General features: G+C 33.7%; 1 protein-coding gene across 1 annotated transcript; it reads left to right on the forward strand.

Moving 5' to 3' along the window:
* Nucleotides 1-11,915: 11,915 nt before the first annotated feature.
* LOC128133922 (tyrosine decarboxylase 1-like) lies at nt 11,916-13,813 on the forward strand. The gene has a single exon (XM_052771434.1). It carries the CDS (start codon nt 11,995-11,997, stop codon nt 13,522-13,524), a length of 1,530 nt encoding a protein of 509 aa, XP_052627394.1. The 5' UTR covers nt 11,916-11,994; the 3' UTR covers nt 13,525-13,813.
* The last annotated feature ends 1,060 nt before the right edge of the window (nt 13,814-14,873 follow it).

Genomic DNA, 14,873 nt, shown 5'->3' on the forward strand with positions numbered 1-14,873 from the left:
TTCTTATATCTCTTTTTCTTTCTCTTTTAACTTCGATTTCTAGCTCCATTTGATGATTAATTGCAAATTATTTTTCAATTTCAGTATTTTTGGTAGTTTTGTCTTTGGGTTTACTATACAGGTGAGGGTATTTTCCGGTGAAGACCAATTTTTTCGGCAATATATTCGTTGATTTCCGCCACTACAGTTCTATTTACTTTAATTTATTGTGAAATTTGAGTTTAACTACAAGATATGTGTAGTTGTATCAATTATGTAAAAATTGTCATATGTATCTATATTTGATATTTGTATGAATCTATGTAAATTTGGTGTATATATGTCAATATATGTGTGTTTGATGTATATGTGGTATATGAGTATTTTGGCAGAAGTATGATGTTATTATCTATATATGTGAAATTATATGTATTTGTTATAAGTAGGATGTTATTATGTGTGTATGTGAATGTTTGTATGTTTGTTTGTATATGTGGTATATGAATGTGAAATTTATGTATTTGGTAAAAGTAGGATGTTATGGTTTTATTTATGTGAAAGTATGTGTGTTTAGTCTAAGTTGGATTTTATTATGTGTGTATGTGAATGTATTTGTATTTGATGTATATGTGATATATATATGTGAAAGTGTGTGAATTTCATGCTCTTATGTATTATGTGAAAGTATGTGGTTTTGGTATAAGTAGGATGCTATAATTGAAAACAATAAAAATAAATTATTATTATTATTATAATTGAAAAAAAAAACACTAAAAAAATGTTAGAAAACTGTTTAAAAACTTATATATGAATACTAGAAAGTTTCTAGTTTGTGCCCAAACTAACCCCAAATTAACCAATAAGTTTTATAGTTGACTTATAATCTTCAACTTAACTTATAACCAAAGGGTTTCTAGCCCAGCGGTATCTGGTGGTGTCCTCCCTCTTTGAGGTCGAGGGTTCAAGTAATGTCGTGGACATAAGTGAAATTAGGTTTTAGTTTAGCAGTAATTTAGATATATATGTATTTGTCGGTTCAAAAAAAAAAAACTTAAAATTTTATATTTCTATAGTTTCATATTTATATTTCTTGTCTTTTTTAGTTTTTAAATTTTGTATTTGCAACATATTTATACAATGCTATAAATAAATATATACATATTTTCTAATCTCGACGGTAAAAAAAACAAGACAACAACATAATATAATTGTTTAAAGTACAATGCTATAATTGAAAAAAAAATATTGTTATAATTGGAAAAAAAATATTATAAAATTCTTTATAAACTTGTAACCCCAAATTAACCAATAAGTTCTATAGTTAACTTATAATCTTCAACTTAACTTATAATGTTATATTTCTATAGTTTCATATTTATATTTTCATGTCTTTTTTAGTTTTTAAATTTTATATTTACAACAAATTTATATAATGCTATAAATATAATATATATATATATATATATATATATATATATATATATATATATATATATATATATATATATATATATATTAATCTCGACGGTAAAAAAGAACAACACAACAACATAATATAATTGTTTAAAGTACAATGTTATAATTGAAAAAAAATAAAAAAATTATTGTTATAATTAGAAAGAAAAAAAACTTTTAAAATTGTTTAAATACTTATATACGAATACTAGAAAGTTTATAGTTTGTTCCCAAACTAACCCCAAATTAGCCAATAAGTTTCAAAACTTATATATTAACCAATAACTTTCAAAACATATATACGAATGCTATAATTAAAAAATATATTTATACAATGCTATATATATATATATATATATATATATATATATATATATATATATATATATATATATATTAATCTCGAGGGTAAAAAAAGAACACAACAACATAATATAGTTGTTTAAAGTACAATGCTATAATTGAAAAAAAATTAAAAATTATTGTTAAAATTGGAAAAAAAAACAAAAAAAATTTTATAAACTTGTTTAAAAACTTATATACGATGACGTTAAGTTTCTAGTTTGTTACCAAACTAACCCCAAATTAACCAATAAGTTCCGAAACTTATATTATAACCAATAATTTCCAAAACTTATATATGAATGCTATAATTAAACAATATATTTATACAATGCTATAAATAAAAAGTATATAAATTTTTTCATCTCGACGGTAAAAAAGAACGAAGAGGCTGTCGAAGGGACGAGAATAGCCAATGAGGCTCTGCAGCAATAGTTAGTTGCATCCCGAGCTGAAGATAGAACATCGAGTTCGTCAGAGAGCTCATGACCGACATCTTCAAGAGGTGGTACGTCAACTGGTGGATATGAGGATTCACTCGAGGAATGCCCGTCGCTGGTAAAAGATGTCTGACTCAACTTTTCTTTTGATTTAAGGAATAGCCTTTTCTTATATGTGCTCTATGAAGCACTTGTCTGTAAAATATTCCTGTCTTGCAAGTACATTAACTAGACTTCTGATCTGTTAATCTTTTCCCTATATGGTTTGATGTAAGACCTACTGATAGGTCACTTTCCTGAACTCAATACATCATTAATACCAATATTATTGACATATATCTAATATTCTATAAGACTTTATCCAAATGCCTTCATTCTTGTATCACTATAACTCATACTCCTATCTAGTTGTTGAGCTATGGCGATTTAGTTCATAGGACTCGATCATTAATTTCACTATTGAATTCTTACCATTATGTTCATCTGTTAAACTTATAGTTGAAAGATGTGTCCTCGCAAATCAACAAGGCGTAATACTCAGATCGTTGAAACAACTCCACCACTTCCTCCACTAATCGATACGGCAGCTCTAAATGATGCCATAGTTGCGGCTGTGGCAACAGCCATGGCTCAATGTCACTCTACTGGTGCCAGCGGAGGTGGAACACCTGTTCATTCTACTCAAGGTGAAATCCTCGTGCACTCAAGAGAGTACTCCTACAAGGACTTCACCAATTGCAAACCAAAGTCCTTTAAAGGGACTGGCGGAGTCATTGCCCTCTCGTAATGGTTCGAAAAGACGGAGTCGATCTTCGAGATCTGCTCCTGCTCGGCAGGGAGCAAAGTCAAATTTGCTGCTTGCACCTTCGAGGAAAAAGCCCTGACATGGTGGAATAGCCATGTCAAGTCACTAACCCTAATAGTGGCAAACGATATGGGCTGGGAAACTCAAAAAGACCTCATGATCGAAGAATATTGCCCGCGAGGTGAAATCCAGAAATTAGAACAAGAACTATGGAGCCTAACCATGAAGGGCTCCGACATAGTTTCCTATACCGGCAGATTCAGTGAGCTGGTGGCCCTATGTCCCAACATGGTTCACACAGAGGGAAAGAAAATAGAGAGGTATATATGGGGGCTGGTGCCTCCACTTCAGGGGAATGTTTTAGCTTCAAACCCCACTACCTTTGATAGTGCCAAGCAATTAGCACAATGGCTCATTGACCATGGGGTCTGTACACCGTCGTCAATAACAACAACCCTAACCATCTCAGAACCCTCCAAAGCTGCTGAAACCAAGTGGAAATTTTGGGATGACAAAAAGAAGCAGAAAGCTGCCAAAAAGTAGCAGGTCGTGGCAGTTCATGCTGCGATAGCACCTGCCGCTGCTGCTCTGGTAAAGTAGTACGCTGGAAGTTTGCCAGAGTGCAGCAAATGTAACTTCCACCACTCTGGAGCCTACCAGGAAATGAAGTGTTCAAACTACAACAGGAAGGGGCACACAGTCCGTTTCTACAAAGCTCCAGCAAGGCCAATCAACCAAATCCCCGGCACTGGTGTGGGCTAGGCTTGCTACGGTTGTGGCGAAGTGGGCCACTACAAAAGGAACTGCCCGAAGGCAGGGAATGCCGATGGAGTAGGAAGAGTTTTCGCTATAGGCCACGAGGAAGCAGTTGCCGAACCTACAGTGGTCACTGGTACGTTTCTCCTCGATAACTCTTACGCATGCATTCTGTTGGATAATGGAGCGAAGAGGAGTTTCGTGAACCGAAAATTTGCTCAAATAATTAAGCAAAAATCACGAATACTTAAAGAACCGTTCACTATAGAAATGGCTAACAGAAAGACTGATACCACTAGCAGTATATACATAGGATGTACTCTAACTCTAGATAGGCATTCATTTTCAATTGACATCATGTCGGTCTCAATCAAAAGTTTTGATGTCATTATCAGCATGGATTGGTTGAGTCTACATCGTGCCGACATCATCTGTTATGAAAAGGTTGTTCGCCTTAATCTGCCGTCTGGCGAAACTCTAGTAGTCTATGGCGACAAACCCGACACGAGCCTCCGTATCATCTCGAGTATTCAAGCCCAAAAGTACTTGTGAAAGGAATGTCGTGAATTCCTTGCTCATGTTGTCGATGTAAGCCAAGAGATGAAGGACATTAAGAACTCCTGGGATTAAGGACATCTTTCCAGAAGAACTCCTGGGATTACCACCACAACGACAAGTCGAGTTCAGAATCGACTTAGTTCTAGGACATACCTCAGTAGCCAAATCGCCCTATTGTCTAGCACCAGCTGAGATGTAGGAATTATTCGGTGAACTTAACGAACTGCTCATCAAGGGCTTTATTAGACCAAGCTTCTCACCATGGGGAGCACCGGTCTTATTCGTAATGAAGAAAGACGGATCGTTCCGACTATAGAGAACTCAACAAACTTACGATCAAGAATCGTTACCCTCTGCCTCGCATAGAAGATTTGTTCGACCAACTATAAGGGGAGAATTACTTTTCAAAAATTGATCTGAGATCCGGGTATCACAAAGTGTTAGAGGAGGATGTTCCGAAGACAGCCTTCCGAACTCGTTATGGACACTACGAGTTTGTAGTAATGTGATTCGGATTGACCAATGTGCCCACATTATTCATGGACTTAATGAATAGGGTATGCCGTCCTTACTTGGATCAGTTCGTCATTGTTTTCATAGATGACATACTTATTTACTCTCGTAGCAGGGAAGAGCATAGTAAGCACCTACGTCAGATCTTGGAAACATTACGATCAGAGAAGCTCTACACGAAGTTCTCTAAATGAGAGTTTTGGATTCGAAGAGTTGAATTCCTGGGCCATGTTGTTAGTGAAGAGGGAATTCATGTAGACCCTTCCAAAATTAAAGCCATTGAGAACTAGACAGCACCGAAGACGCCTATAGAAATTCGTCAATTTCTAGGCCTCGCTGGCCAGTATCGTAGGTTCATTCAGAACTTCTCTCGAATTGCAAAACCTTTTACGACTTTGACCCAGAAGGGCGTGGCCTTTGATTGGGAAGAGAAACAAGAAAAAGCGTTCCAAATGCTGAAACGAGCCTTATACACCGCACCGATACTATCCTTCCCAGAAGGATTAGAAGACTTCGTAGTATATTGCGATACATCAAACCAAGGACTCGGATGTGTTCTTATGTAAAGAGGAAAGGTCATTGCATATGCCTCCCGTCAGCTTAGGACACACGAAGTCAACTACACAACACACGATCTTGAGTTAGGAGCAGTGATATTTGCTCTGAAGATCTGGAGACACTACCTGTATGGTACAAAGAGCACTATCTTCACAGACCACAAGAGCCTTTAACATATATTCGATCAGAAGGAGCTCAACATGAGACAACAACGGTGGGTCAAGCTACTCAATGACTACGAATGCGAAATTCGTTATCACCCCGGCAAGGCCAATGTAGTAGCTGACGCCCTGAGTCGGAAAGAATACTCTGGTCGGAGAGTGAAATCTCTAACTATGACTATCCATTCACACTTGTCTACACAAATTAAATAGGCTCAACTAGAAGCCTTGAAACCTGAAAATGTGGCAAGTGAATCCCTGAGAGGAATGGATAAAAACTTAGAAGCTAAGGGTGGCGGAGCCTTATATCTCATGGATCATATCTGGACACCGAAACATGGTGGGTTCAGAGACTTGGTGATGACTGAAGCGCACAACACTAGATATTCCGTCCACCCAGGTTCAGATAAGATGTATCTGGATCTTAAGAAACTATACTGGTGGCCTAACATGAAAGCATATATTGCTACCTTCGTAAGTAAATGCCTTACTTGCGCCAAGGTTAAGGTCGAATACTAGAAACCATCTGGTCTACTACAGCAACTAGAGATACCGGAATAGAAGTGGGAGCGGATCACAATGGACTTCATAACCAAGTTGCCCAAGACTATGGGTGGACTTGATACCATTTGGGTCATCGTCGATATATTGACCAAGTACGCACACTTCCTGCCCATCAAGGAGACTGACAAGATGGAGAAGCTCATGAGAACCTATATTAGGGAGATCGTACGACTGCATGGTGTTCCAATATCCAGTATCTCTGATAGAGATAGTAGATTCACTTCAAGGTTTTGGCAGTCCCTACAAAGTTCCCTAGGAACTAGGCTGGACATGAGTACAACTTATCATCTGCAAACCGATGGGTAGAGTGAAAGGATGATATAAAACTTGGAAGATATGTTGCGAGCCTGTGTGATAGACTTTGGAAAGGCATGGGATACTCATTTACCCCTTGTCAAATTTTCCTAAAACAATAGTTATCACACGAGCATAAAGGTTGCTCCGTTCGAGGCCGTCTATGGTCGTAACTGCAGATCCCCTTTGTGTTGGGCTGAGGTGGGTGACACCCAATTAGCTAAAGGACGATTTCCTGACAAAACTCTCACAGGTCTGGAAATCATATGGGAAACGATAGAGAATATCGTTCAGATTCGTGAACGATTGAAAGCCTCTAGAGACCGACAGAAAAGCTACACGGACGAAAGGAGGAAACATTTGGAATTCCAGGTTAGAGACCGTGTCCTATTGAAAGTCTCACCCTGGAAGGGCTTGATATGGAAAGTTGAATCCAAGATATATAGGGCCTTTCAACATTATCGCTAGAATCGGCCTTGTAACTTACAAACTCAATCTACCTCGTGAACTCAGTAATGTATATTCTATTTTCCACGTCTCGAACTTGAAAAAGTGTCTGTCCGACAAGACTCTTGTAATCCCACTCGATGAGAACGAGTTCAACGAGAGCCTCAACATCGTCGAAGAACCTGTAGAGATCATGGACCGAGAGGTCAAGCAAACAAAGCAAAGTTGTATCCCAATAGTGAAGGTTCGCTGGAATGCCAAGCGAGGACCTGAATTCACTTGGGAGCGCGAGGATCAGATGAAATTGAAATATCCTGATCTTTTTGCTTAGTTATTTGTAACTTAATTGCTTAAATTCTAATTTCGAGACAAAATTCTCTCTAACAGGGGGATGATGTGACAACCCAAAATTTTCTATCTTGTACAACCACTCACTTCAATCAAAGTCAGGATTGTTTCTGCTAACTTTTAGCACTGTTTTGAATCTGTTTGAGTATTCTCAGCCTAGTGCATCAAAGAAATCAGTGTTTTGATTTATCAGTTTAATTTCTAAACTACCTAGCAACCGTAAACCTCCTCAAAAAGGAGTTTACGGTCAAGCTGACCGTAAACTACATGATATATATATATATATATATATATATATATATATATATATATATATATATATATATATATGACACTTAGTCATTTTCAATCACTTTTACCATTTCAAGCCAAAGAACTCATTCTCTCTCAAGTACCATCCGATTTTTCTCTTAGATCTTCATGATAGTAAGTGGTTCTTTCCGTTAATTCGTTATTACATCTCTTTATCAAGTGATTATGCATGATTTCATCCATGAAATCTCTTCATTTTGAAAGATCTTCAAGTGTTCTTCATTTCACCAAGAACACCAAGAAAACACACTAGTGTTCTTGGATCCTAATCACCCTTACACGCTCTAATAAGTAAGTACGCTACCCTTAGCTTGTTATATGCTTAAATCACTAGTTTATCACCTAGAAAACCATCATTTATGAAAGATTTGATGAGTTTACGGTTTGATCACCTTAGACCGTAAACTTCATGACCATAAGGTCATTAGACCGTAAACCTCTTGGACCGTAAACCACTTGGACTGTAAACCTCTTGGACCGTAAACCACATGGACCGTGAACTCCCTAGGTCATGCCAATTGGACCGAAAATCTAATAAGGTGACCATACACCCTAACTATGCAATCATATGTGATTGTATCCCTTCAATCTAAGAGTTTCCTAGTCTATTAGGGTGTTATCCCTTATATTTAGTTGTTTATACACTAATCAAATTCACATACATGTCATTATATGTTTATTAGGATCATTGTGTGTGCTCAAGGTTTCACCAAACACTCTACATCCTTTTTTCCAAACATACTTCTATATCACTCACTATAGGTGAGTTCATACCCCTTAATCTATCTTTTAAATGATTTAAAATGCTTTTATGGGGGGAATACAAGTTGAAACATTATTGTTATTATATCAACCACATGTGATTAATAACTATCAAACAATGGATTTGCTATACATTTAGCTGTTTTGTTAAACAAACTACTTCAAAATGTTTATCAAACTCTTTTACACATTAAACTCTTTATCAAATTTGTTCTTATATGAAAAACCTTTCCTTTAGCTCTTTTAAACTTATAACTTGTTAAAAACCCTGTCTAGTGCATATATAGTTATATAAGTAAGGTTTGAAGGACTTAGGACTGATAACTCACTTTAGTGTCTTACGTTATGAGCCCAGATCAATCCATATTTTTAACTTAATCATTTGTCAAGTCGTGACCTCTCTATGATCACGTCGAGACACCTGGTTTTACCCAAAACCATGCCTATGACTCCTTGATGCCATAAACCGATCCGTTCTGGAAATTAAGTGTTACGACTCTATATATATATATATATATATATATATATATATATATATATATATATATATATATATATATAGAGAGAGAGAGAGAGAGAGAAGCTTTTGTGAACTTACATATTTATGTGAACTTGAGAATTCCTATTCCACTCATCATTTTTCAAAACTAAAACCACAATGATTAATGAAATGCAATGTTTAAGAGGAATCATTGCTCAAAATGTTTTTTGACAAACTTTTTTTTGTTTTCGGAAATATGCATATATTCATATCTGAATATGCATGCATGCATATTTTTGGATTGTAGATAAAAATATGATTATCCATAGTTATATGACTACAGAAAAATGCATATTTGTAGTTATAGGGACTGCAGACACATGATTATCCATTGTTATATGACTATAGACGGGCAGTTCTCAACTTCCGCATATATGATTATCCGTAGTTATTTGATTGTGGACGCATTCTTATCTATAGTTATATAAACTGCAGATGCATGATTTTTCGAACTAATATGATTGCGAACGCATAGTCCTCAAGTTCTAACAAATCTTTAAGTTCTAACAATATCACTTATATATATATATATATATATATATATATATATATATATATATATATATATATATATATATATATATATAGATATATATAATCATTTGAGAACTCTTAGTTTCTTGAGAACCCTAAAAATAACATAAAACATAAGAAAAAAATACCTAGGGATATCTAATGATTATACATATATATATATATATATATATATATATATATATATATATATATATATATATATGAATGATCATTAGAGAACTCATAGTTTCATAACCAAAGATATTGAATGATTTCATTTTAATTTGGAGGCGCAAAAATCGGTTATATATATATATATATATATATATATATATATATATATATATATATATATATATATATATATATATATATATATATGTGTTTTTTATATTTTTTTAAGGATTTTATATATAAGCGATTTTTATGTTTCCAAAGTCATAAAAAATATTAGATATCTGTAAGTATTATTTTTGTATGTTTTTATGTTAGTTCATGGTTTGTCATTAATTTTTGAGTTCTCAAAAGATATTATATATATACATACATATATATATATATATATATATATATATATATATATATATATATATATATATAAAAGAAAATTCAATAAATAACCATTATTAATCAATGAACCAATGAACTAATTCAAAGCATCATAATTTAAAGTAATCAACAACAAAAGAAAGGTTGTAAACTTTTAAAATTGACAAACATGCATTGAATTGTAACAAACTCACCTCCTTTTTTTAGTTTAATTTTTTCAGCCGTGTTTTTTATCGAAAAAAATCAAATATACCATTTTTCATGTTTTTTCGTCATCTTCCATAGATATTCATATTGTTAAATAAAAAATAATTTTTTTTCTAAAAAAATCCATTTTATTTTCTTTGTTTTCAGAAAAGTTAAGCTCTATTTTTTAAGGAAAAAAATTAATATATATATATATATATATATATATATATATATATATATATATATATATATATATATATATATATATATATATATATCAAAAATCATATTTTGTGGTACTCTTTAAACATAGATTAATATTGATTTGAAAATAAAATAAAAATTTTAATTCAGTTTCATATTTTGAATCTGCTCAGACTCACATTGTGAATCTACTCAGATTCATATTATGAATTTTAAAAACTAAGTTATATAAAGATCGTATTCATAATGTGAATAAATTCATTTGCAAATTTTACAAAACTAATTTATGAGTAATCAAAACATTAAAATATTATAAAACTACATGAAAATATATTTTAATTAATATGTAAATTTCACTTAATTTGTGAATGGTCATAGAGTTGACATAGTATGTCAGATTTACATTGTGAATGCGAAAATTGATATATTTGCAATTTAGATTGATATTGTGAATCTGAATTGATCGAATTTTTTTTTTTTTTTTTGTTATGGATGTTGATATTTATTAATAGAGGATAGAACATTGAGATCTTTGGTATTATTAGTTTTTTGTTATTAAAATAAACATAAATATTGAAAAAAAAAGGTAACAAAACAAAGTGGATTTTTTCGAAATAATTTTTTTTTATATATCAATATGAATCTCTATAGAAATAGGACGGAAGATTGTGAACAACCACATATTCGGTTTTTTTCCGATATAAAATGTGGCTAAAAAAATTTAACGAAAAAAATAAGTGGGTTTTTTTGGTAAAAATGTGGTTTTTACTATATAATCTGGTATATATGTGTCCAATATACAAATATACATCCATTCTTTTAGCCGTTGAACGTTATGATTTCTGATGCTCACGATTTGTTTCTTTTTTCCTTGTTTATAATGGTTCTTTATTAAACCTCATATATATATATATATATATATATATATATATATATATATATATATATATATATATATATATATATATATATATATATATATATATATATATATATAGAGAGAGAGAGAGAGAGAGTTCAAAAAAAAATGTAAATAGTGTGAAAATGAAAAAACACTACTTTTTTGTTATTGTTTTGCAACAAATTTTATATAAACAACTTTATGTCATTATTCAGCAATTAATAAATAAATACTCATGTGTTAAAAATAAAATTAGAATTTAGTACAAATATGTAGATACATAAATTTATAATAGAATAATAATTATCTAATAAATATACGAACAATCAAACGTTAATATTTATATTAGAATTACTTTAACAATACGTATAGACAACATTTATTGCAGAATAATAACATAAACATAATATTTTTATGTGTTCACACTATTTATTATTTTTATATGAACTTATAAAAATTGTGAGAAGAATAATATTTAAACAAAACTATAAGAAATAATATTTATTTAGTTAACGATAAATCGGCTCTTGGTTACATTTTCTTGTTTTTAATTCTTTGCACGTCATATATACCAAAAGAGATTTATTTACCTCATTTATTTCAAAATAAATTTAATTATTTCAGGTAGGGTTATTTCTTTTATCAAATGTTTATTAGTCAAGGACACCTCTTTTATTTATTTTATTTTATTTTTATTTATTTATTTATTTTAAAACAAAAGGCTACGAGGAAGTTAATGCGTATATGAATTCTATAAATACACTTACTTATTTTCTTTGGTATGTCACAAAGCAAACAAAATGAACCCCTTGAACCCAGTAGAATTCAGAAGGCAAGGTCATATGGTCATAGACTTCCTTGCAGATTATTACGAGAATATAGAAAAGTATCCTGTTAGAAGCCATGTTAAACCAGGTTATCTATTTCAAAGTTCGCCCGACTGTGCTCCAATGTACCCTGAGCCAATCGAAGCTATACTGAAGGATGTGCAGAAGGATATTATTCCAGGCATAACGCATTGGCAAAGTCCAAATTTTTTTGCCTACTTTGCGTCCAGCGCAAATACGGCAAGCTTTCTTGGGGAAATGCTTCTCAATGGTTTTAATGTTGTCGGATTCAACTGGGCATCTTCTCCTGCAGCAACAGAGCTAGAGATCCTGGTCATGGAGTGGCTGTTAAAACTACTACAGCTTCCCCAGTCGTTCTCAACTTCAAGTGATCACGGTGGTGGTGTTTTGCTTGGCACCACCTGTGAGGCCTTCGTTTGCACGCTGCTTGCTGCGAAAGAGAAGACACTTGATCAAATTGGAAGAGAAAACACAGAGAAGCTTGCAGTGTACTGTTCTGACCAAACCCATTTCTCTTTCCAGAAGTCGGCAAAAATCATTGGGATAAAACCTGAGAATGTTCGACAGGTCGTGACAAACCGGACAACGAACTTTGAACTGTCCCCAGAATCCCTAGATGAGATGATTAAAAGAGACCTTGAAGATGGTTTAATTCCAATCTATTTATGTGCAACTGTTGGGACAACCTCTACAACAGCGGTGGATCCATTGGGGTCTTTGTGTGAGGTAGCAAGCAAATATAATATGTGGGTTCACGTGGATGCTGCATATGCTGGAAGTGCATGTATCTGTCCTGAGTTTCGTCACTTCCTTGATGGTGTGGAGGGTGCAAGCTCCTTCAGTTTTAATGCGCACAAATGGCTGCTCCCAAACCTGGCTTGCTGCTGCCTTTGGGTTAAAGACAAATCGTCATTTACGAAACCACTCTCCACAACCTCAGAGTTGATCGCAAACAAAACCACAGAATCAGGGAAAGTCGTCGACTACAAAGACTGGCAGATATCACTAGCACGAAGATTCCAAGCCTTGAAGTTATGGATGGTGCTTAGGAGCTATGGGACGATTGCTTTGAGGGAATACATAAGAAAGCATGTGAAAATGGCCAAGGATTTTGAAGGGCTCGTGAACATGGACTCTAGGTTTGAGATTATGGCACCTAGATACTTTTCTATGGTTTGTTTTCGAGTTTCTCCGTATGCTATTAGTCAGCACCATGACAACGACCATGAAGCAAATGAATTCAACCAAATGTTATTGGAATTAGTGAATGCAACGGGGCGAGTTTACATGACACATTCGGTGGTTGGAGGAGTTTATGTTATCCGATTTGCTGTGGGGGCAACTCTCACCGAAGACAGACATGTAAAGATGGCTTGGGAGTTAGTGCAAGGTCAAGCGACATCATTGCTGGGTACACCGACACCAAATAGTGCTTCTAATGTTCAGTCATCCAAGCAAATTGAAGGATCAATATCTACGTGAAGAACATCCTATATATGCAATGTGAAACACGTCTACATGAGATACAATAAAGTGCTTTTACCCGAAACATATCATTGTGATAAAATAATTCTAAAAAAATATGGATTGCCATTAGATAAACTAAGCAAAGTTACTCTCCAAAGTTTCATAAATTTTCTCAATGGCTCTTAGTCTACCACGTCATGCTTTTCTGTATGTAACATCAACATACAAAACGTTTTTAATATGTGCTTGTATCTTATCCATCTTTTTCAATTGAGTGCACTATGTATGAGGCAAATTTCTATTATTATTATTATTATTACTTTTTTATTCAAAATAAAGTTCAATACATATTGATGGAAAGCAAACGAGCAACAAGTTGCGTCATTATTCCTTTCTAGATGACAAAACTAATTCTTTTGAAAATAACATCTGTGGATCTAAGAAATATTATTATTACACTATAAGAAACCATGCCTTTAGCGGCGACACAAACTTTAGCGGCGACAAATGGTAGAGTCGTCGCTAAAAGTCTCTATCACCGGTAATTGTGTCTCCGTTAAAGGTTTTTCACCCGAATCCGCGTTATCCCCTTCTGATAGACCTCAGCTGTTCGATCGAGTGTCTAATCTAACGGTTGAGACGTCTTATCCGCACATAACCACTACCGGTGAGATTTTGGCACCGTTAAAAGTCGAAAAAGTCGTCGTTAATAGTGGTCTAAAAAAAGACGCGGTACCCTTCCCTCCACATAGTCGCCGTTGTTAACGTGTGTCGCCGGTAAAACCTATATAGTCGCCGCTAAAGGCTATCACAGATAAAACGAAAAAAACGGACGCATTCTGCTCTTTTGCTTTGTGTCTTCCATCAAAACGTTGTTGCTCCTTTTTGCCCCATTTTTTGCAATCGTTTCCAAGGATTTCAACAAGCTAGAAATCTCACCAGATTGTGAGATTAGGGATCAAAGGTGTTTAGGGCTTTAATTAAACGGGTTAACTCACGATTTCTAGCTCCATCTCGGGAAAAAAGGTAACTTGAAGTTCTTATATCTCTTTTTCTTTCTCTTTTAACTTCGATTTCTAGCTCCATTTGATGATTAATTGCAAATTATTTTTCAATTTCAGTATTTTTGGTAGTTTTGTCTTTGGGTTTACTATACAGGTGAGGGTATTTTCCGGTGAAGACCAATTTTTTCGGCAATATATTCGTTGATTTCCGCCACTACAGTTCTATTTACTTTAATTTATTGTGAAATTTGAGTTTAACTACAAGATATGTGTAGTTGTATCAATTATGTAAAAATTGTCATATGTATCTATATTTGATATTTGTATGAATCTATGTAAATTTGGTGTATATATGTCAAT

This window comes from Lactuca sativa, chromosome 4 (assembly GCF_002870075.4).
Source record: "Lactuca sativa cultivar Salinas chromosome 4, Lsat_Salinas_v11, whole genome shotgun sequence".
Taxonomy (NCBI): Eukaryota; Viridiplantae; Streptophyta; class Magnoliopsida; order Asterales; family Asteraceae; genus Lactuca; species Lactuca sativa.